Source organism: Brienomyrus brachyistius, chromosome 5, assembly GCF_023856365.1.
Source record: "Brienomyrus brachyistius isolate T26 chromosome 5, BBRACH_0.4, whole genome shotgun sequence".
Classification (NCBI taxonomy): Eukaryota; Metazoa; Chordata; class Actinopteri; order Osteoglossiformes; family Mormyridae; genus Brienomyrus; species Brienomyrus brachyistius.
The window spans coordinates 10807339-10830180 of record NC_064537.1 but is presented as its reverse complement, the minus strand read 5'-3'; the positions used below and the strand labels follow the sequence as shown (position 1 = coordinate 10830180).

Below are 22842 nucleotides of genomic sequence, written 5' to 3'. Positions count from 1 at the left end.
AATGGTAATTGTACAAAACTATATGCACGCATCTACTAAAACATTTGGAAATCTGGGTGAAACAGTGAAAAATTATGTTCTACTGTGCAAAAGTGACATTATGGTGTGGGGATTACACTTGCTGTTTCGCAAATGTTAATTGTCACTTGAGGAACAAATTTAGAAAAACTTTAATAGGAATGAAAAAGACACAGTATGACACTACTGCCACCTGCTGGTGATAATGGGTGAACGCAGAAGAAATAGATGATATTACAGTTATTTACATTAATTTTACAGTTTTTCTCGATTGCTTTGGAGCATTTCTCACGACAATTAAGTACTTGGACAAGTTTTCGGAAGACAAAAAAGAACTACTGACCTGATTTCTCTCACTGGAGAAGTGCATTAGAAATGGAAAATGAGTAGATGCTAAACGATCCATTTTCATTTAGCAAAAATATAATTATAATGTACTGTATTAATGGACTCATCTATTAGTAAATTAGTAGTATCTTTTTAAAGACTAGCTTTGACTCATGCACAAATTCCGCCCATAGCTATTTCTGTATTTTTTTTTACCAAATAACACCAGGACGGTGACTCACCAGGCCTACGTGAGATATGATACCCTAAACCAGCTCTATGTTCCCCCAGGGATACTGGGCTGATGTGACATTCAATTACTTCCAGTCTATTAGCACATTACAGGAAAGGGCACATGGGCCCTTTTTCAACATTTCCAGCTTGTTGATTTCTTTTCACCCCAGAATCTGCTGCTCCTCAGTATGTTAGTGAATAGCCGGTGACGGCCTTTGGTCAGCTGACGATGAGCGGCTGCATAGGCAGGACTCTTTGTTGTACATGGGGAGATGCAAATGCGGTGCTGAAGAACCCGGGTGTGGGTTCTGGTTTTCTCTAAGGCCCTGTCCACACTGTAAAATGTCACTGTTATAAAATAAGCAGAAGAAAGTAATGCATGAACACTTCATTCATATTTTGCACTCCCTGCAAACATACGCCAAAACCGCAAACTTCCCGTGCACCCGCTCTTTTTTCTACCACCCTCTTACGAGGCTCGAGCGCCGCCTCCTGGACCCAAAATAAAACACCGTCAACTTGCAACAATAAGAAACAATCATTACACACACGTACATGGGTATTTTTGAAAACGTTGTGTTGTCCTCCTCTGTTATTAAAAGATATGAGATATTAAAATATCGTCCACGTGAAAATGCTGAAACGCGCAATCATGAGCAAGCCAAACCAACAGGGGACGATATAACTCTAACCATAAATCAATTTTGGCCAATCAGAAGCCTTATTACCAGTTCTGCTAGGCTAACGTAGAACAGCTAATGTAACAAACCGTGAACGGCGCACAATCTGACGTTACAAGCCAAAGTTTCCTGTTCCTGAAAACAGAGTTTCAAAAAATCTTCACCCCGGACAGGGTTGTACAAAAGCCCCACTTTCAGTGACGTAAAACACCGTAAAACACAGCACAGAAAAAGCTACGTTTTTAAAAGTACCCGTTTACGTGTGGTCAAGGCCTAAGTAAGCAACATGGTCCTTCCTGATTCGGGAATGTAATACTTATATTCAGAATGACATTTTGATGTTTTATTATACATCCTTTAATTATGGTTTCTCTTTTAAGCACACTGATAAACTAATTTTGGTTGATGATGGATGGATGGATGGGTTTTATTGAAGACAATGTTTTTAATGGAACGCTAACGAAATTTTTATAGAAGCTTCAATGGAAACTGCACAGGAAAATGTATGGATTATCAATTTATGGATTATGAGGACAAACTAGAGTTATATTAATAGCGGTTTCCATGACCATCGTACAAAAAACACAGGGCAGATGTTAGACCTAAAATTTACCGCAGTTCCTTTTCTTGAATGCGGACAGTTCCCCATATTTAACGCAAGGTGGCGCCATCACACTATCCATCATTCATTACTCTTAGCGGAGAATCCTTTAGTCGCATATTCCACACACCCAAAGCCACAGTGCAACTGGCATGAACACCTGCACGTTTCCAGCGATGTTCGCTGTTTGCAACCACGGAAATTATGGATTTCGTGACATTTGACAGCCCTCTCTTTACAACGACGTAGTGCTTAACAAGTCGGAGATCTGCGGGCAACTTCGTTTTTAGGTTTGCTGTTTCTTAGTTATTGCGTTAAGATTTTGTCAGTTTCACAGTACGCAGGTACTCCGGTGAACTGCGAAGACATGGACAAGGAGCGGAGATCGTCCAAGCAGTACGGGGCACTGGAATGCACCAAATGGGACGTAGAGACGCCCAAGCCCGGTAGGCACGTCAAAACACGCCGGAACAAATGAAAAACCCCGCGATTGTATCTTTACAAACAAATACGTTATAGTAATGTTGCTAATTAAATGGCAGTGGACACCACACTGCCAAATACTGATTTACTTGAGATGCGGTAGTAAGCTTTTTATTTAACTTTAAGGTCTACAGGTGGTAATCTCCAGTAAATAGTCAACTGATGAACCGCACCGACTGAGACACCTAACTTGATGCCATGTGTTAATTCGGTATTCTGTTCTTTTATTAAGACAAAAAAATTAAAGCACTCCGAATTTTAAGTAAATTATTTTGTGAGAGCGTGAATGCTTGCTTGACAGTCTTTTTTTTCTTTTTGCATTGTAGTGCTACATTTTGTATTAATTGTGATTTGAGTAAGGATATAATCATTACTTGATTGACATGATGTTCTGAACATAAACGTCACAGCTCGTGTCTCTTGGAAATTTTGTCAGAAATGGTGTTTGTGTTTCTGCATAAATGCCTGCATGTGCGTTTTTCTCCCAAACATGGTGCACGCGGGCCTGGGTAAGGGCACTTCCAGTGAGAAAAAATAATTAACTAATTGTAATACAACTGACAGAAATGATGAAGACTCTGGTTCGCACCCTTCAGTTCATGTGACAGAGCAGTATCTGAGAGGGGGAATGATAGCGGGAGGGGGGGTATGGAAATATAATGCAGTACATTAAACCCTGAGAAACAGCATGTGTTAGAGAGATCTGGGAATCTGGGACAGTCGCTGGAACATTTCATCTCACTATGAAGGATTCAAGTTTTTAAAACGCCCGTTTTGAAAGACTGGCATTTCAGGCGTTTCCCTCGATTTTTGGTTCTTAGCTGTTGTAATTTGCATTCATTCGCTGCCTGGCTGTTTGCTTCAGATGGCTGATATGTTGCTGATCCTTAGGCAGGCAGACTGACCCCCCTCTTCTGCTGCCTCAAATCCAGTCAGGAATGTGGCCCTTAAACGCGGGAGGCTGCTGATTCGGTGCCGTCAAGGGGCACAGCACCATAAACTGACAGCTCTGTTTATATAAAGGCAGCTTGAAAGGTTCATTTTATTTTGAAATATTAAGGCAAGCCTCAGAATTAATCTTAGAGTAGTCAGTTTAACTGAAATGTATAGATTTGCTCTCTGGGTTGAGTTAATGATAACTAACTGTGGTGGCATTTCTAGTAAATGCCGACCGTCTACCGTGGAAACTTTTGGTCTGATATATGTTTTATATACAATTTAGTATAAGTTTAAAATGTACCAGGATGTGAGGAAATACAATTCGGGGGGGGGGGGGATATGATTCATTAACCCAGATTGTTTGGATTTTGTACTGGATTTTGGTTTGTTTTTTGATATGTTAGATCACAGCCTGTAATTCACGCCCTCAGTTCCTCCTGAGCCTTTCAAATATCAATTGGACTCCTGCCGTTATCACGGCAGCAGGGGATCATGGGAATTGGAGTATTAACATTAGAAGGATCTAGTAATGTGTATATTCTAATATATGGTTTTCTTTTAACTAGAACACAGGCAGGAGTAGATAAGAAGGTAAGACTTTACTTGAGGGGGGCACAGTTTTTTTTTTGGTACTGAGTTACTAGTACAAATCATGAACAAATATAATTACATGAAATACATGAACGGTTATGATCGATTAATGATAAACAAACATATAGGAAATATTTAAAAATTAGCACATGCATAGGGTCTGTTCTCAGTTTTAGGTGCATGTGAAATGCAGGTGTTTTATGAAAAATACAGACCCACACAAAACACAGCCTATAACTAATCTATAAGAAACAATGCAGCAATATCCTAACTGTTATCTTTATATGGACTCCAGATAATCACAGGGAAGAAACTTAAGAAGCCCAGACATTTGTATCGCTAATTATCCCTGCAGTAACAAATACCTTCTTCTGTCTTTCTCTGCTTCCTGATTGGCCAGATCAGTGATGTGGATTCTTCTTATTTCCACAGTATTTTGCCTCATAGAAACTCATAGGGATGATTGTGCAGAAAAGGTATATTGTTAAAATAATAAAAAGCCTGCCCTGTGACCCTGACCTGGACAGATGGATGGGTGGATGGAAGGAAGGAAGGAAGGAAGGAAGGAAGGAAAGAAGGAAGGAAGGAAGGAAGGAATAGGAGGAGCAAAACCCAAAATCATAGTAGGTGAATTATGAAGCACATGGGAGGTGTGGATATTTTGGGGCATCAGGTTGGGGTAAAGCCCACCTACACACCTGCAGATTATTATTCTAAGAATACAGCACGTTCACTGTGTGTTAGGAAGGAGAGGCCGGCATCAGTGACTGGATCTCCTGGCTACTTGATTTGGAAGTTTGTTCGAATATTATTGGGTTTTGTAAACTGCCGTGTTTGGCGCCCGGGCTCACCCCCTCGATGCCGGTGAAGCCCCCCTCTTCCATCCCCCAGTCCCTCTATCCTGGGCGTCCGAATGCTGTCCAGAAGACCCAAGATTCTTGCGCATATATTCATGTATCTGCCACACTCTTCAGGCATTTTGGCTGAGAATGTCACCGGGGGGGGAGGGGGTGAGGAGGAGGAATCCCAAGGGATTGTTTCTGGTATCCAGATACCCAGGAGCCTGTCACCATGTGTCCTCGGCCTCTGTGATATTTGTGACTGAGTGGTTTTCTTCTCATGATCACATGACCATGCTGGACAGTGCTGGTTGGTGGCCTGTGTCAGCTCACCTGCTGCCGGTCGCATCTGCCCCGCGGCACCACTGCCAACGTGACCGAACGGAAACGGAAAGCGAACACGGACCGATCAGCAGGTGTCTGCCTTCCGCACAGTTTGAATCTGCGTAATCTAGTTTAAAAACTCAAGTTCCGACATTGTATATTCTGAGACATTAAGGGGATCATGTTCAGTACCTCAGTTACTTCATATTAGCTAAGCAAGGCAAGGCTTTAAATGCTTTTGATGATCAAATTTTGATTCGAGCTACCAAAATGAAAATGAAGCTTTCCTTCCCATTCCCTGCTAGCTGCCCATCAAACGTAAAGCGCTTCCTCTGAGAGGACGACTCACGAGGGCACGTGCGAAAAAAACGCTGCTTTGCTGACAGAAAACTAGGCGCGGCTCCACCTCGAGGGAGGCTGCGACCGATCTGTCACGCAGCCCTCAGCTGGCTGCTATGCACATTTGTATTTGTCTGTCAGGCACCTGTTGCTTTTTGCCACGGTAACATTTATCTCACTCCTCCAATCGGCATTCGGCTCACTTGCGCAGCCCCTGCTGGTTGGCTGTTCGAAAAGGTGCAGGCTGCAGGTGAATCGGAACAGAACCCAGCAGGTCTGTGTTTCCTCACTGTCAGGAATTTGATAAGGATGCAGAATTACAGACAGCTGAATTGTAGGGGGGGGCAATAACATTTTCTAAATGACTTGTAATCATTTACAAAAGTAGCCAAACTCAATCCCAGGTTAGATCTTGGAGAAACGGAGCATCTTCCGCGTGCACTGAAGTGAGTCTCTCTGGATGAAAGCTTTCACCAAATACTTGAACGTAATTAGTGTAAGCGGGGCTATTTATCCTGCCCTGCTTTTTCCCATGATGCCTTGCTTGTGCTATTCGGCATGGAGCCTCCTGTCCAGCCCTCTCTGCGCTCCCCTGAGCTGTAAAGCCGGAATGCCATGTGTTCTTACCGCGCCGAGCCTCTGGGGGCAGCAGTGCATGGCAGCATGACCCCTTTGCTGTTAATTTTGTTGACGGGCTGTCACGTTCACTCAGTCTTGATTGTCTAAACTGATGTGAGCGCTCTCCATCACGTTCCCCCTCTCTCCTGCTCCCTCTCGTCCTCCTTTCCGCTCTCTCGTTCTCCTCTCTCCCTGCATTCTCTCTCTTTTCTCCATATTGTCACGCTCTTCACTGTATCATCTTTCAATCCCCTTCCCTTCTGTCTTCTGATTCTACCTCCTCATTATCTTTCCTTCTTTTTTACTCCCTTTCTTCTTTCACTCCCTCATTCAATCCCACTAGCACTCTTCCCTCACTCTCCCCCTCGTCCCCCCCCCCCCTCTCATTCTCTCTCTCTCGCCTGCTCGCTCTCGCTGTCCTTTCATTTTTCATTTGACAGATCTCACTTCTCTTGCGACTTTCATCAGCCTCGGCGCAGCGTCTGTCGCATTAAATCAGCAGATTTGCTTCTGAGGTATTTCATATTGCGCCGTTGATTGCGTTGTTGACTGAGATGGATCGTCGGGGATCCAGGAATCGGACGGTTAGCCAGTTTAATAAAGCCAATGTGTCACTTTTGAATCTGCTCTACTCCGAAGCGAAATGGACAGGACCTGCTTGGCCCCGTCGTTTGGGTCCATCCCCTGCTGTCGGGGGCCTAGAGTGCAATCACAGATCTTATGTTTTGAAGGTTTTAGGTTTTAGCTGCTCCCATGGTCCATGTCCACTTTTGCTGGGGGTGGGGGCTCTCATGCTCTGTATATGCGCTCTGTCTCTGCCCAGCGCAAAGGGGGGGGAAGGGACCATCCTCACCGGCCGCCTCGTGCAGCCCTACTCACTAAAGCCCTCTCGCAGTTATTGTACTGCATGTGACTGTACAGTCCCACAATAGGTGTTTAGTCACCTTTTCTGGAAACCCCCCCCCCCCCCCCCCCAGTAAGTTTCCATTGACAGCAACAACAAAAGCCTCACGCAGCCATTGTTGTTGACCTTGCTTGTTCTGTGGAGCCTGACGAGCCCCCATCACGGACTGGCCACATGTGCCCAGAACCCGCCATTAACCAAAAGGGTGCGATGCTGCCCGCACCCCCCCAGCGCCCCGCAGGCTTTCGCCGCCTTAAATATTTTTTGCCCTTTTCTCTATGTCGATTTCGAAGTGGGCGAAGAGGCAGTGCCAAAGGGAGCTGTAAGAAATAAAAAATATGTATAAATGTATAATAAAAAAAAATCTTTTGAAGGCAGTTCGGCTGTCGGAAGCAGCAGGGAAGTGCAGTTTTAAATTATGTCTGAAGGCCATGGGTGGGAAGTCGGCGTGCAGAGCGACTTTGTGAGGAATTGGGGGGGAAGTGGCAGTGGATGGCAGTATAAAGTCACACCGTGAGCACAGATGCGAAGCCCTGACTGCATTTTCCCTTTCTGACTTATATCCAGCATCTTATTTACTTTATTCCTGCAGGGCGGTCGCTTAATGATCCCTCCCTACCCCAATATGCATTTGGTTGGAAAACTTTTTTTTGACCTGTGGTTAGCAGGCTAGCTTATCAAGCTTATTTTCAAGCAACGTGTTGATTTGCCCTTAAAAAAATGCTTGCAAACCTTGATGAAGTCCAAGGGGGACCCTCTGCGTGGGGGAGGCATGTACTGCAGTCAGGTGAAAAATGTTGCTTTGAATAAAAGCATTATATAAATGGTTGTGAATGTCGTGAGTACTTCACCACTCACTTGTAATGGGTATGTGGTCTTGATGTTTCAAGCATGGTGGTCTATGACTGCAGGCTGCGCTTCAGAACTCGATCTGGCTTATGACAAAGACCCTGCCTGTTACCAAGCCAAGTCCCCCCCCCACCCCCTCCCCGCCATCCAAACACACATCCACATCTCTATACCCACAGCTTAGCCTGAAGCGGTGCCCCTCCTAGTATCGGGACGTGCGCTTGCCGCCGTACTGAGCAGGAAAGCAGGGTCTCTGCCAGCCAACAGGGGGGGGAGGGCCAATAGACACAGAGGCATGTGAGAGTGGAGTGAGTGCCGCTGTGGTGCATTCTGGGAAAGTGGATGTGACCTCGCCCAACCAATGAGCCATGAGAGATGTGTACAGCAGGTGTCGTGGGCAGCGGAATGTGAGCCCTGAAGGGGAGGGGATGTCCATTAAGGCTGAAGCAGGAGGCCGGGAACCAGCCGGAATGCGCTGATCATCGTCAGGAAAACTGAATTCCTAACGTGCGCCAGACTCTCATCCTTAGCATAATGATTTTTGACAATGACTTCCCTGCCGTGGGTGGTACGGGGGCACTGTGGTTAGCACTGTTGACTCACACTTCAGGGACCAGAGTTGGAGTCTCTGCTCTTGCTCCGTGTGTATGGAGTTGGCGTGTTCTCCCCGTGTTGTCAAGGGGTTTCCTCTGGGTACCTCTAGCGCCCCCTACAGTCTGAAAAACATGCTAAGGCGAATTGGAATTTCATAGGCGCGAATATGTATGTGAATTGTGTGCGAGCCCCATGTAATTCAGGGGCATGTTTATCTATTGGCTTGTGTTCAGTTTTGTCTTTATATGACACGCGGTGCTTGAGCCGCTTCGGTCGTCTGGGTGACTCATCGCCCGTCCCTGAGCTTTCGCAGATGTGACAATGGCGTCTGGACAGAGGGCACACGTGTGGCTCTCATCCTTCGGGTTTGAACGCCGTAGCCTCAGGATGGGCGGTCAGGTATACAGCAGAGTGGCGTGGGCATCGCTGGTGTTTCATCACAGAGTGGTGACATTGAAAATCACACTACGGAGCTGCTCGCAAGAAGGAGGAGCTCTGAAGATGAGGTCACTGGGGCCGCCGCTTTCATCACATTATTCAGTCTTGGTTCCTGTTTCGTCACTGTATTTTTTATTCCCCCCCCCCCACACACACATGACACATTCTGGAGAATTCCAGAAGCCTTTCAAATGTTTCTTTTTATACCCCTGCTTGTCAAAAGAAGCTTTTAAAAGCGCAGTTTATCATCTTCGTAATTCATTTCCATCTTTAGCACATCTGTAAGACACGGCCTCTGAAGATTGGGGCTTGAATGGTGAGATGACGGCCTGTCGGGGAGACACGCGATGCAGTGCGGGCAGTGCGGGCAGTGCGGGCAGTGCGGGCAGTGCGGGCAGTGCGGGCAGTGCAGTGCGGCATCTCCTCTGAAAAGTCCTCTGAAAGTGCCCGAGCAGTATAATGTGTGCTTTCAGACGATTCGAGCAGCTTGTCTTCCCCTGAAAGCACCAGTCCCCCTCCATACCACCTTCTTGACAGTCTGGAATGTGGGGTGGGTGTCATGTGACCTGAGAACTCAAATGGCAGGGGAGGTGGGGGGGGTGTGGACTTCTTGCTGCCATATCAAGAAACACACCAGCTATCTCTCTCTGTCTGTCTTGGGCCTGTGTTAAGCTATATACGTATGACAAGAGCAGAATTTTCAGGGACCCCTGACTGCTAACATCAGCCATGTGTTAAGTTTACCTTTTCCTGAGCAGTACAGCTGGCTGCCTCTATTTAGGTGCTTTTCTTACTGTAAAGGGATAACCTCTTTGAAAATAAAGGTGTAATTAAAAGCCATTATTCCATCACTGTGGCATTTCAGACAGGTAAGGTAAGCAGCCTCCATTCCTACAAAGCCAAGCGGATGCCCCTCGTCTGGTACCTCAGGATCAGGGCATGTCAGATCCAACGTGATGGGCACCAATTACTCCCTGATGGGGCTTCCTGTGGGACTTCCCTCATCTGCTGGGTACCGCCAGCAAAATCCCACTTAAGCACTTAAAGCTTCCTTGGGAACAAAGGTGTATATTTCCTGAAAATCAGCCTTAAAAGTTCAGTGATGAGAAGGATGCAGATGATTAGGACTGCGGACGCTGGGCTGCGCAAATGATTCCTGAACTCTGCTCTGACACGCGCAGATGCGACAGGTGCGCTTCACAGGAATCTCTCTATTTTTCCTTTGGCAGGGGACGAACTGTTTGAGGAGCAGGGCAGTGGGTGGCAGCCTGTGTGACGGCTTCCCCAGGGCTTGAACCCACACACCGAGCGGGGGTGCCGCGGGAGGGCGGGTCGTCAGTAATTAATACTTGCCTCAGGCCTGGAGTTATGACGCGGCCTGCCCTCCTGATAGGCGGGGCCTTGCGGCTGCCGCCCACCTCTGCTGTCTGCGGGAACACAGGTGTGGTCATTATTCCACGTTCTTGCACGCCGTCCCAGACACAGCAATTAAGGTGAACAGAGGGGCATATGTGGTGTCAGAACCGGGAACCCCAGTTCCCACCCAGCACTCAAATTCCCAGCCCAGGATGGCAGAACAGAGACAGGCTGGAGACGTCTCTTCGGCTCATGCCATGTTCATCCAAGAAGGTTCTCCCCCTCGTTCCACCTCCAGCTCGACCAAGGCTTAGAAAGGTCTGTGAGAGATGAAACCTCATGCTTAAATTTCACAGTGTCGGGATGAATATTCTAACGGTTATACTCATCACACGTCAGTAAACACTCGTGACTCGTGGATTTCACCGTCATGGAAGGTGACGCGTAGCTCTCAGCATCTGAATGAATGTGAACACTGTGACACGAACGGGTGAATCACAGCGCTGGGGATCTGCAGGTACCTGTTAATATGGCAACGCGGCTGCGCTCAAGTTGAGCACGGTGTGCTGAGTATGACAGATGGCTCAGGAAGTGGCTGCATGGAGAAGGATGCCTACATCCTGTCTGGGGCAACCTTCTGTAAAACGTTACCTTTGGGAAAAGCGCTTTCACATCTAGGTCATGGCGATTTTTTTTTTTTTTTTTTTTTTTTTTTTTTTTTTTTTTTTTTTTATGGTGAGGGGTATAAGAGGGGGCATAATTTATAAAGTGGGGGCCAACCTTATCATTAGCCAGTGATATGTACTGAATCAGTGAGTGACGTGGGAGAGCCCATCAGTCCCTTTAAGCTGAACATGGGGTCTTGTTTGCGGTATGTCAGAAAGAACGTGACCTTTGCTAAATTATTAATATTCAGAACACCAAATGGTGAGAGAGTCACAGATGTGTCTAGGTTCTTTAAAATATTAAAATATTTAAATTTAATCTCCTGCTTATCCACTACAGCATCGTGGGAATTAAAATTTAAAACTCCTTAAGATTATTACAATTAATGGCTACATTTGCATTTTGTATTAGGTTATTTTTCTTAGTAGATTGGCTGTGAAGAATCCTTAGAGCCACGTTTACGGGGGCAGCGCGTGATTGGTCGGTCCCGGGGTCAGCAGAGTGATGTCGCTGAGGAAGGTCCTTAACCCCCAATTGCTCTGGGGACTGTCTGACCCTGCCTTCCCAATTGTGTCACTTTGGGTGAAAGCATCTGCTATATAAATGTAATTTATTTGGGAAATAGGACTAGATGGAGATGAAGGCGAGTTTAATTTCTGAAAAGCCCACTTGAATCCTGACTTGAAATCAGCCTCATTTAAATCTGAGGATGGGAGTAATTCGCAAAGTCTGCATCGAATGGGGAAATGAATGCACCCCAACACCATCCCCGTTCTCCCATATTTTTTATGGAAAGAACTCTTTGTTAAATATTCATTTTCAAACATGTCTTTAGTTTAATGATTCTTAGACATTTTTGTGAAATGTGATATGTTTAATATACTAAATGGCCAGCAGGTGGCATAGTGGTTAGCTGTTTTAGTCTGAGGGAACAAATGTTGCGCCTATAAGGAGTTGCTGTTCTGGTGTGTGCATGGCTATGGAACGAATCATCTTCCATATGAGTGACCCATCACACCACCTACTTACGTTTCTTTTGCAGCGGAGGAAGACGTGGTCTCCATGGCCGACTCCTCCATAACGATAGATGACATCGAGGGGGAGCTCTTCAAGATTGAGCGGATCCGGGACATCCTAGTGAGGAGAGAGTCGGAGCTGAGATACATGTGAGTGCTGTGTCCCTCTCCGCCAATGACGCACGTTTGGGGGGGGACGGGAGGGGGCACTTTCCAGAAGATTAATTTACTCACTTGAGAAGTGTTTTCATGGTGTCAAATGTAGCATGTGACACAGGCATATTTTTAAAGGAGCCCCAACGTTTGTTGGGATTAAAACACAAATCATATACAGATGCTCCACATCTTACGCTGGATTTACTTTGGATTGATCCCATAGTAATAAAAAAAAAATCTTAAGTCGGATAGGAATATGATATGGTAAATTACACCTGTCACTGAATAAGTAAATATTTTGTTAAACGCTGAAAAATCACTGTACAATATGTATGAGATGTCTACTCTCGTGTTCGATACAGAGACTGGAAGTGTAGCCGCGTAGATGCTGCTATTGCCTGGCATCAGTGGAAATGATTGTACGACATATCGCCTGCCCAGGAGCAGAGCAAAATACAAGGTTCGGTGTCTACTGAATGTGCATCGCTGTCGCACCTTCGCGGAGTAGAAATACGGTAAATTGAACCACCGTAAAGTGAGGAGAGACGTGGATCTGCAGGTTAACACTCGTCTCCGGGCGGTTGCCGTTCGTCGCATTTGACAAAAGCGTCTCCAAAATAAATGTGGATAAATACAATAAAGATTTTCTTACAAAACTTTAAAGTTACAGCTGCAGCGATTTCAATATAAATGTCCATGAAGCCATGTCCTGGGGGTGGGGGGGGGGTGCGACCCCCGTCCCATGGACGTGTGGGAAGATGAGCCGACAGACCAGCAGACCAGCGCTGTCTCTAGAGAAGCCGGTCTGAGGGCACGTGCTAATTGCGCTCTGCTGGTGCTGTGGCACGAAGAACGAATCACCATTCCTGTTTGCCGTACGAGCGGCGGGATCAAACGCAGCAGATCAGCAGGGGGAATAATGATTAAGGGGTATAACTGGCGGCCAAAAGAAAAGTCGCCATCGCGAAGCCTGTGATGGGGGTGGCTGGGCAGCCGAGAGGCATGTAACCCTGTAGAGATCTTCATCGTCGCTGGTTTAACAAATCGCCTGGAACGTCAGTGTTTCAGCAGCATGTGAATGGCCTAAGCTGTGTGTCCGAATCACCAAGCTTCCTAAAAAATTGGCAAAAAGGAACAGAACACAGATTGTTTCCTGTAGGAACCCAGTGGATCTTCTCCGGGTGAAACAGGGTTCTGAGCCTGGAAGATCTAGATCTAATGTTTTAATTTAACAGTAACAGCCTTTTTGTGGAGGCGTTTCCATGGCTCGCTGGTCAGTCGCACTTTCTCTTTTCGGTGGCTGCAAGCTCAGACACCTCAGCATAAGCGAGCGGGCTGGTACTGCGGCAGGTTAACGCTGGGCCGGTTCGGCCCAGTGGGGCACGGCGGTCCATGGTTCCCAGCTTACCCCAACACCGCCACTCACACCACGCCCTGCATCGCTCCTCCTGCCATTTGTTAGCTGTGTGCACCTCAGCTGAATCGACTGCGATGGTTTTTTTAACTCTTGGCACAGTCATCCTACCAGACTGAAGCCAACGGGAGGCAGGTTTTCTCTGAGAAAAACATCCCACATGTGAAAAGGCATGTGGGAGACGGAGCGGATAATGAGACGACCTGTTTTGTTGTCTGTGCTGGTTTAACCTGCCATCTGCCCTGTGCCGTGTGCCCAGATTGGAATGCTGCTGTTTGTTACTGTCTCTCGTTCTTTTGCTTTGAGTGCGTATAGTCAGTCACAACCAATGGGAATAAACTGGGGGGGAAAGCCACATTATAAGGGCGCATTGATCTTTTACTGCAGCACCATTCAAGTCTGATGCACAACCAAGATTGAGAAATGAATGGAAATGCATTAAACGACATTGCAGAGAAAATTTCTTTCGGAGAATCTGGCTGAAAATTAGCTTTGATTTCTGTGCTTGTGGGGGGGGGGTTTGTAGGTTTATTAAGAAATTACAGTTTCCCTGTTGGAATTTTTGTAAAAAGAAAAAATGGATCCTGTGACCCACGGAACTGCTGCTGTCAGAGATTTAATTTCAGTGAAACTAACGAGTTCGTGTCACAGTTTCCAATGTTTGGGAAGCTATTTCAGTCCTTTGGAAAAAGAAAAGCATGTGTTTGTGCGTGTGTGTTTGTGTGTGCGTGAGTGCGAGATGGGGGGGCTCTTTCAATTAATACAGTCTAATCGCGGATATATATTCCAGTTTTTTTATATGTATCGCTTTCTGATTGGCCGTTGGTCTGCTGACAGTTTAGCCGCCGTGTCGCAGTGAGACCTTCCGCAGCAGCTGTGTCCACCCCCGCACGTTAAGCGAACATCCCCCACTCCCCCATCCCTACCACCATCCTTGTGAGCCTCAATCGCTGATGACTCATCCTTGTTGAGGGGGGGGGGGGCTGCCTGGGGTCCCTTATCTCCCGCACTGCATTGTTTGCACCGGCAGCTACTTGGCCGATATGAGTCATAAGAGAGGTCGGATACGGTGAAGACGCACAAGGGGTTTTAATTGCCCCCCAGGTGCCCCTCCCCCAGTACATTAATTCGTACATGATTGCCTCTTTGATGTGCAATGGTGCCTCAAGTGATATCACAAACACATTTATGTATTTGTTTTCTTATTTTGTATCGCAGTTGGTAGTTTGTCGTGTTGGTTGTAGTTTAAACCACACTTATCTCTAGCTGTTATAGTTAAATGTTTTAAACTGTTTTTTCCCCCTTCTGATTCTTCTACAGGATGGATGATATCCAACTCTGTAAGGAAATAACACGACTTAAGAGGGAGCTACAGAAACTGGTGTCAATTCCAGGTACTGCTGAGAATTCTTCTGTCTCCATTAGCTGGTGTTTTGAAGGTCACCACGATCGAATTGAGACTCGCTCCGCTATGACAGGAAGTCGCGCACTGTGAAACACTCCGTCCTTCAGTCAGCACTGTCCCTCTAGGTTTGTTCCTCTAATCCTGGTCTTTAGTGTCTCAACACCTTGCCATTTGGGAATCAGTTTGTGTATTTCCTCATCGACGCTGTTCTTGAAACAACTTGATCACTGTCGTCGATGTTACAGCAGCATTGCTGTCAATATAACTAACATAAATATTAGAAAACTAGACCAAAAAAAAACCCACAGTGGAACTGTACCGGTACTCCTCTTTACTTTCCTGGTACGGTGACGGAAAGAAGGCACTGTATGCCGGGCCGGATCCAGGCTTAGGCAGACCAGGCAGCAGCCCAGGGCCCAGACACAATCATGAAGATATATTTATTATATATAAGGCCAGCTGCAGCTAGTCTGCATTACAGGGAAAGGGGAAAATGATCATCAGTTTTCTTGGTAGGCAGGCCTCCCAACTAATACTTTGCGTATGACTGTTGAAAAGATGCTGACTGTGTACTGTCTTTTTGTGAGACAGCCCTGAAGTGCATAAATGTTTTTAAAAAATCAGACTGAGGGCTTTTACGTGTCCAGCGTCCTCCCCGCGGGCAAACTGGAGCATCATTCGCTGTAGTAGCTAAACCCTTTTTTGTAAACTGCAGTGTTAGCTAGCTCTCTGCGTTTGGGTTTGTGCTCCCACCTCTACGTCTGTGGAATTTCCAAGTTGCCCCCAGATCTCTTCCGGTTACTCCGGTTTCCTCCAGGAATCCGAAGACGTGCACTTCAGGAGTTTTGGTGACTCCTCCGTAGTGTGTGCATGCGCGTGTGAGCAGTTGCCCGGCAGCGGCCTGACTTCCCGTCCAGGGTGTCACCTGCCGTGTGCCCTCTGCTTCCTGGAAAAGGTTCCTGCTTCACCGTGACCCTTTAATGCACAAGCAGCTGGGGAGGAATGACTCAGTGTCATAGTGCAGGTGGTTTCAGCCTGGGGACCTGTTGAGCGTTTACACAAGATCCACGGAGAAATAACTTGACAAAATGTTGGTATTGTTATGTGCTTAATGTAATATGAAAAAGTGTAGCCCCCAATCTGCGCTGTGTGAAAAAATATTGAAGTGGAATCCCTCCCCCAGTCATTAACTTTAAGTTTTTTTTTTAATATGGTCATGCATCAGTGGTGGGGGCCACTAGACCTGATCGAAGGAGCCTTTGAGGGACCCTGGTCTAAGAAATGTTAAAAAGCCATCTTATAGTAAAATTAAGCTTTCTGTTCTGCTGTTTAGCTTCCTTGCATTTTACTTTCTGTTTTTATTGATTAGTTTGGATAAAGTAGCTTTTCGCCAGATAGTCACCTAGCATTATCACTCGGTGTGAAACCCATTACAGATAAAGCCAAGACAAAAGAAGACAGGGCGAAGGAGGAGGAGCTTCTGCAGCAGCTCCACAAGCTGGTGGAGACCAGGGACTTCCTGGTGGACGACGTGGAGTTCGAACGGCTCAGGTGAGTGAAGCCAGGCAGGTGATAATTTAAATAGGATAATTACATGTTTGACGATGCTGTTTTTCAGCCACTGTATGAAGCTACCAACAATGTACAACTGGAAATGTTTTGTGTGATGAGTGGGGATGAGGTGTCTCGCAAGTTTAAGAGCTAAGGGACCACACACCGACTCTCCCGAATAGGGAGCAGCTTCCTTCCCATGCAGGCCACATCCGGCCTGGGTAGAGAGCGTCTCTTTCTGCAAAGGCTAGTGCTTCCCATGTACCACATGTAGAACGTCACCACTCCCCTACTCCATGGCCTTGGGCACTGAGTATTACTGGGAGCGTCTTCGCTAATACTTTTCCTGGAAGGCCAGCAGCAAAGCGATGCAGGAGCTAGAAGGGTATTAGCAGAGTGCAGTTTGACTATCTGTAAAGGACAAAGGGGTTTGAGTTACACGCATGACACACAGCCACAGATACACACAAAGAAGGAAAAATGATTATCTTTGAAATCCTTAGTGTTATTTTTAATCTTTGCTTAATCGTCTTATTCTGAAGTGACGAATGGAACAGGAAGTAGGGGAGATGTCTAGCTGTGCCTTTGTTCTCTCATCACTAACTTGCCTCCCACAGGGAGAGAGAGGAGGACAAAGAGATGGCCGACTTCTTGCAATCCAAGTTCCCGAAAAGCATGAAGAACAGAAGTAGGTGTATCCATAACGCCTTTCCGTGGAGTTCTCAGGCCTCCTGCGTTCCACGTAGCCTTGCCTTAAGTCACCAGCTCTTCTAAAGCAAAATCTGTCTGGGGGAACTGTTCGGGAGTGATCGTCATAGTGATTAAACTTCATTGCAAGTAAACATTGTTATCGAACTGCCAGATTAAAATGTGGAGGACTTTTATCACTTTTTCATGGTGAAGTAATTTCCAGTGCAAGAAAGGAGATAATAGTTTCATTCAAAGCACTGCAGTCTGCTGAGGTTTGGTCAGCAGCCCACTGTCAGTTTTAAATGAAAATCCTACGGATGTTTTACATTGCTTCATGTGACACACTCAGGACTCGTCGATGTGCCCTCTCTGATCAAGGTAATCTCGTTCCAGGTGACGGTCAGGACAAGAGGGTGACCTCCAGAGCCCAGCAAACTTCCTCTCCCTTTGTCACCAAGACTGGACTCACGCTTCTGAAAGAGTGCTGTGGGTTCACATGCTCCATCATGTAGGGCACCCCCCCCCCCCGCTCGGGGCTTGGGGTAGCAGAAGGGTCAAATCTGTAGGGTGGTATTATCTGATAGTTGAGAACTTGGACTTTGCCAAGGGCCAGATGGATCAAGGAAGCAGGAGGTGGAATTGGAGAAGGTAATAGCACATCGTGTGTGTGTGTGTGTGTGTGTGTGTGTGTGTGTGTGTGTGTGTGTGTGTGTGTGTGTGTGTGTGTGTGTGTGTGTGTGTGCGCGCGCGCGCGGGTGAAGCATTATGTCTTTTCTGTTTCATACCCTCCGTGTCTTAGGCTTTGAATACACTCTTTCATCCTGAAGGAAGATGAAACCATCGTAAGACCTGAATATCTACTAGGACTGATATTCAGTCGGATTTCCTCATTGCCACAGAAGCTTATTTCCAGAATGTAATGTACAATGATCCATCATCCCTACAGTACATGGTGCGTTCCTTGTCCTACCATATGTTAGCACTCGCTAATGAACCTGTACTCCGGTGTGCCCATCTGGTGCAGTATTAGTGATCTTAGCACTTGGCAAGTAAGGCTAACACTAATACTGTGCATTTTTATCTACACAGAATCTGTGATTTCTGTTATATCCATGGATGCATTACTTTGCTGCTAAAATGAAAACGCCGGACTCTTTCAGTGTCTGTGTGAAATGCTAGTTAAAAGAAACATCATGAAATGTTTGAGTTAAAGGAGGAAGTTCATTCGTGTAAATACATAAATCTCCCCGATGATATGGAGATCACTCCTGATTTCAGATTGCAGTAATTGCACAGTAAGCCACACACCTCTCTGGGATACAGTATTCTGCTGGGCTGACAGATCACTTTGCTATAAATGCCAGGTTGATCGATCCATTTGTGGAGATAGCGGAGATGCTGACGTGGTAACTGCGGGATCAGTGGTCCGACAGGCTCGCATAATGATCTACTGCGATGGCTACCAACCTGTCAGTCATGAAGGGCTGGTCGATTTTTTTTAAGACAATTGATCATGAGACCTTCATGCCCTCCCCTTCCCCCTCCCAAGGTGGCCCCACTGCCACTCTGTAGCTCCCCAGATTTTTGTTGTAAAAGTAGCTCTCACTATAAAAACTGTTAGAGATCACTGTTCTACTAGTGCCCTTTCTCCCTGCGTATTTAAATTTAATCAGTGTTTCCCAGTCCAGTCCTTGGGGACCCTTAGCCAGTCCATGTTTTTGCTCCCTCATCAGGAGCTGGGTGGGAGCAAAAACATGGACTGTCTGTGGGTCCACAAGGACCGGATTGGGAAACACTAAATGTAATTAATAGCATAGCTGTCAAATTTTTTTGCCATTTTTCCAGCTCAGCACCTGCCCCCCCCCCCTTCCCACTCACAGAGTAATTGTTGCTCGCTGTTTACAGCTTGGTAAGGGTACAAATCATTTACTTAAGTAATGCTTAAATAATGATGAATTACTGCATGAATGAAACCCAGATGTATCCTGAATTCCTGTTGCTCACCATGAACTAATGATGAAATCACCATTGCTTTATGTCATTACTTCACACTTAGATCATCGGTTACTTAATTTTAATTCATTACTTAATACATTAATTGATATACCACCAAATTTATCGGGATTCCTAGAAAATTTAGTCATATTACCTAAAATTATTAATTTCAAGTAATCATTAATTGATAGCTTATCAATTAAGTAAGATGTCAATGTGTGAAGTAACCGTAAATATAAACAGCAAAGATTGCTATAAAGCGAAACTGTCAAATTTAAACTTTGTATTAGAATATGATAATTTGAACATATTTAGTTGTTGACCTCAAAATATTGACGTGTTTTTTTCATATTCAGATATTGTCACTGGCTGGGATTTCGTCCTGTGTTTATGAAAACGCTTTTCTTTTACAATGAACAAACTATGCTTGTATTGCTAATAGCTATCTGGTAAATGACGTTACGTTACCTGCTGTTACATTGCTTTGTGAATCAACCCTCCCTTTCCACTAATTCATATATATTGACAAAGTGACAAATTCTCTGGCTGTTTTTTGCACAGATTTATGTTTGATTGCACAGATTCATGTCACTTACGGTTGATACCTGACCTTCACACATACGCATACAAACACTGCAAAAGTGAGTGAGTCATTCACTCAGTCGTATCACAAACCAAGGGACCGTCTGCAGCAGTGGTGAAAAATGATTTGCGCGGAACATTTTTGGCCACACAAGACTAGCATTTAACAAAAAAAAAAAAATTGTGTGTTCAATCCAATGAAGCATTCTGGTACTATTTGATTATTTTCCAGTTAAACATAAAATATTGAAGTGAAGGGAAAAATCTTATTATACGTTTTTCCATTATAGTTACAATTATAACTAAGCCTGTTTTTTACAGTAGATGGGTTGCCAGCTCTCATGCTTTCAGATTCACGCTCACGCAAGAAATCGTACGCCAAATCTGCATTATTCCATTATAAAGCTAAAATTAGCTACATCAACAGAGTTGGGGTAGTTTGCAAACCCTACAGACTATTTGCAGGGTAATTGAATCGGAAATCTCACTCCAGCACGCTGACCAGAGTTGGCAACCCTGTGTGACATAGAATGTTTCTGCATGAATTATGTCACTGGCTACACTGATTCTAGTGCTGAATGAATCTGCAAATGCCGTCATATGTAGTGTTGCTGAAAGCAAATGGACCCCATGTGTCTTTTTGTCAGTCAGCATATGTCCATTCAGTCCTTATGGAGCCCCCTAAGACCCCTCCCTCCTTCCTCCTCCCTGCTTTTGGACCCTCCTATTGTGCAAAGCTCTCACCTAGGAAACATGGATGAAGAGTAGTCGGCTAAAAGGGTACCGGTGGCCACAGGTGGGAGTGGGGGTTGGTAGGGTCCCGCTGGAGCACAAACATTCCTCTCTTGACATACCGGTCTCTATGGTAACAGGGACCTAGACGCACTTGTCTCCTGCCATGCACCTCTGAGTACCCAGCTTCCAGGACGTCGAGCTCTGAGGATGCCTGCTTAAGCTCAAAGATCTGGGATGGAGGCCTTCAAAGGAACACGTCCTGTTCTGAAAATGAAGCGGAAATTTAATGTTTATTTACCATCATTTGTTGTTGCGCTGCACCGAATGAAATCAGCGATTTGTCAATCAGATGTCAAAATCATCAAAACATAGTAAAGGGTTAAATTAACGTAAAAAAAGGGATTGTCATAATTCATTACCCATTCGTTCTGTTGTTGAGCCCAAAGTGTTAGTCCTGTTTGCAGCAGTCTGTGTAATGCATCCGTTGAAATGGTATCGTAAACAAAGGCATCATGCATAGAGGTTAATGGAAGCCCACTTCCTGAGCATCAGGGGGTCAACAGCGTAAGCAACGGCAAACTGAACTATTCCGATCACTGGAGCTGGTCCATAGCCACCGTCTTCAGGCCTCCCTCAAGAATGCATGTTAAACGTTTATGAACCTTTTTAGATGTGTGGATTTGGACGGGAGGCTGCCTCATCTTCCATCGGTTTGTCGCTCTCATTTCCACTATTGACAGATGAAAGCCGGTCAGCAAAGCAAAAGCCGAACTGATGTATTGTCAGTTTCGTGCCATCGAATGCATGCTTTTCCAAATGTTAACAGTTGCTCTGAATTGTAGCGTTTCGAATATGAAAGTGCATGGTGTGAAGAATGACTTCAGTTTTTTTTTCTTTGAGCTGATTTCATGAAAGGTGAACAAACCTTTAAGTAAGTAAAAGAGGTGATTTGTTGAAAACCTTCTCAGTCAGTAGAGGAGGTTGGGTTAAAAGAAGTTCACTAGTCTGACAGAGAAGCCACTTCAGATCAGAAGGTCATGTGAAAATATAACTCTGGATACTGGACACGTGTCCCTTGTCTCCGGTGTGGTGCAGTGTTGAATGCCTTGTCAACGTAATTCTGTGAAGCAGAACTCGTACCAGTTATTAGACCCTAACTGCTGTGGGGTGGAGTTACCGTTTGATGGTCTTTTCTCTCTCCGTATCATGCCTGTCACCGCCTAACTCTAACTCCACCGCCTATTTTTTTTTCTGGATAGGAGGTAGGCAGTGACAATCATGAAGTTGTACTCTTGTACGACGGTCATGGTCTTTGCAGGAAACATGTGAAGCCAAATTGTTACTGTGACATGCAGCAGTTTTTGAGTTTTTGAGACCCAGGGTGGACATTATGTTGGTTGTCAAACAGCAGCAATGGATGTAACAGCAAAAATCCACCTGGGGAGAGGAGTATTTTTCTGTTTCAGGGATATTTGCATTGCTTGCCATTTGATGGTTGACCACTTTTATGTTGTGTTGGCTGTAGATTTCATTCTCAAACCTATGAAATAAATCTGTGTACGGTGATGTGAGGTGAGTGCAGTGAATTCTTTTGCAGTACTGTTCCATGCCATTTTACTGTGCATACTACGGTAAACAGGATTTCACTGGAATGTTTGCACCTGTGTTTGTCCCGTTTCACACGTGACGTCGGGACTTCGATTGCCCCATTTCTAACAAGCTACCAAGTGACTGACCAGCTATTTTTGGTGATTGAGACGTGTCATTTAAATTGGTTGCGGTTGGTAAACAGACTAAGGCTGATGGTTGTTGAAGGTGGAGAACCGTGGTTAGGAGACGGAGCTAATGCAAGTCTCCGGAGGACCAAGTGGCGACAGGTAATTCTAAACGACTTTTTAATATTAGTGATCTAAATGCTAATTGTATCACAGGACAGGGGCTCAGGTGGCAGATCACTTGTTAAAAAGAAACATCCATCCATTTTCCAAACCACTTATCCTACTGGGTCGCGGGGAGTCCGGAGCCTATCCCAGAAGCAATGGGCACGAGGCAGGAAACAACCCAGGATGGGGGCCCAGCCCATCGCAGGGCACACTCACACACCATTCACTCACACATGCACACCTACGGGCAATTTAGCAACTCCAAATAGCCTCAGCATGTTTTTGGACTGCGGGGGGAAACAGGAGAAAACCCCACGATGACATGGGGAGAACATGCAAACTCCACATACATGTAACCCAGGCGGAGACTCGAACCCGGGTTCCAGAGGTGTGAGGCAGCAGTACTAACCACTGCACCACCCTGCCGCCCCTTAAAAAGAAACATTTAAGCTTAAAAACAATCAGTGTTATTTTTTTCCTGTAGGCATGTGCCTCGGTCATACACTCTTTGCAGATCCGTCGCCTTCTGTGATCACTCACACTTTTATATCCACAATAACCTCACACCTCCAGTGTTTACCTGGTCTTCACTATAAAGGCACAATGCATGGTAGC

At 45.6% G+C, this 22842-nt stretch overlaps 1 protein-coding gene across 1 annotated transcript; it reads left to right on the top strand.

Annotated features, from left to right (window-relative positions):
* The first annotated feature begins 1331 nt into the window (after window positions 1-1331).
* LOC125743186 (bMERB domain-containing protein 1-like) lies at window positions 1332-21876 on the top strand. The gene is made up of 6 exons (XM_049015906.1): window positions 1332-2306; window positions 11843-11966; window positions 14707-14780; window positions 16228-16342; window positions 16960-17030; window positions 17426-21876. Exons 1-6 carry the CDS (start codon window positions 2228-2230, stop codon window positions 17542-17544), a joined length of 582 nt encoding a protein of 193 aa, XP_048871863.1. The 5' UTR covers window positions 1332-2227; the 3' UTR covers window positions 17545-21876.
* Window positions 21877-22842: the final 966 nt, after the last annotated feature.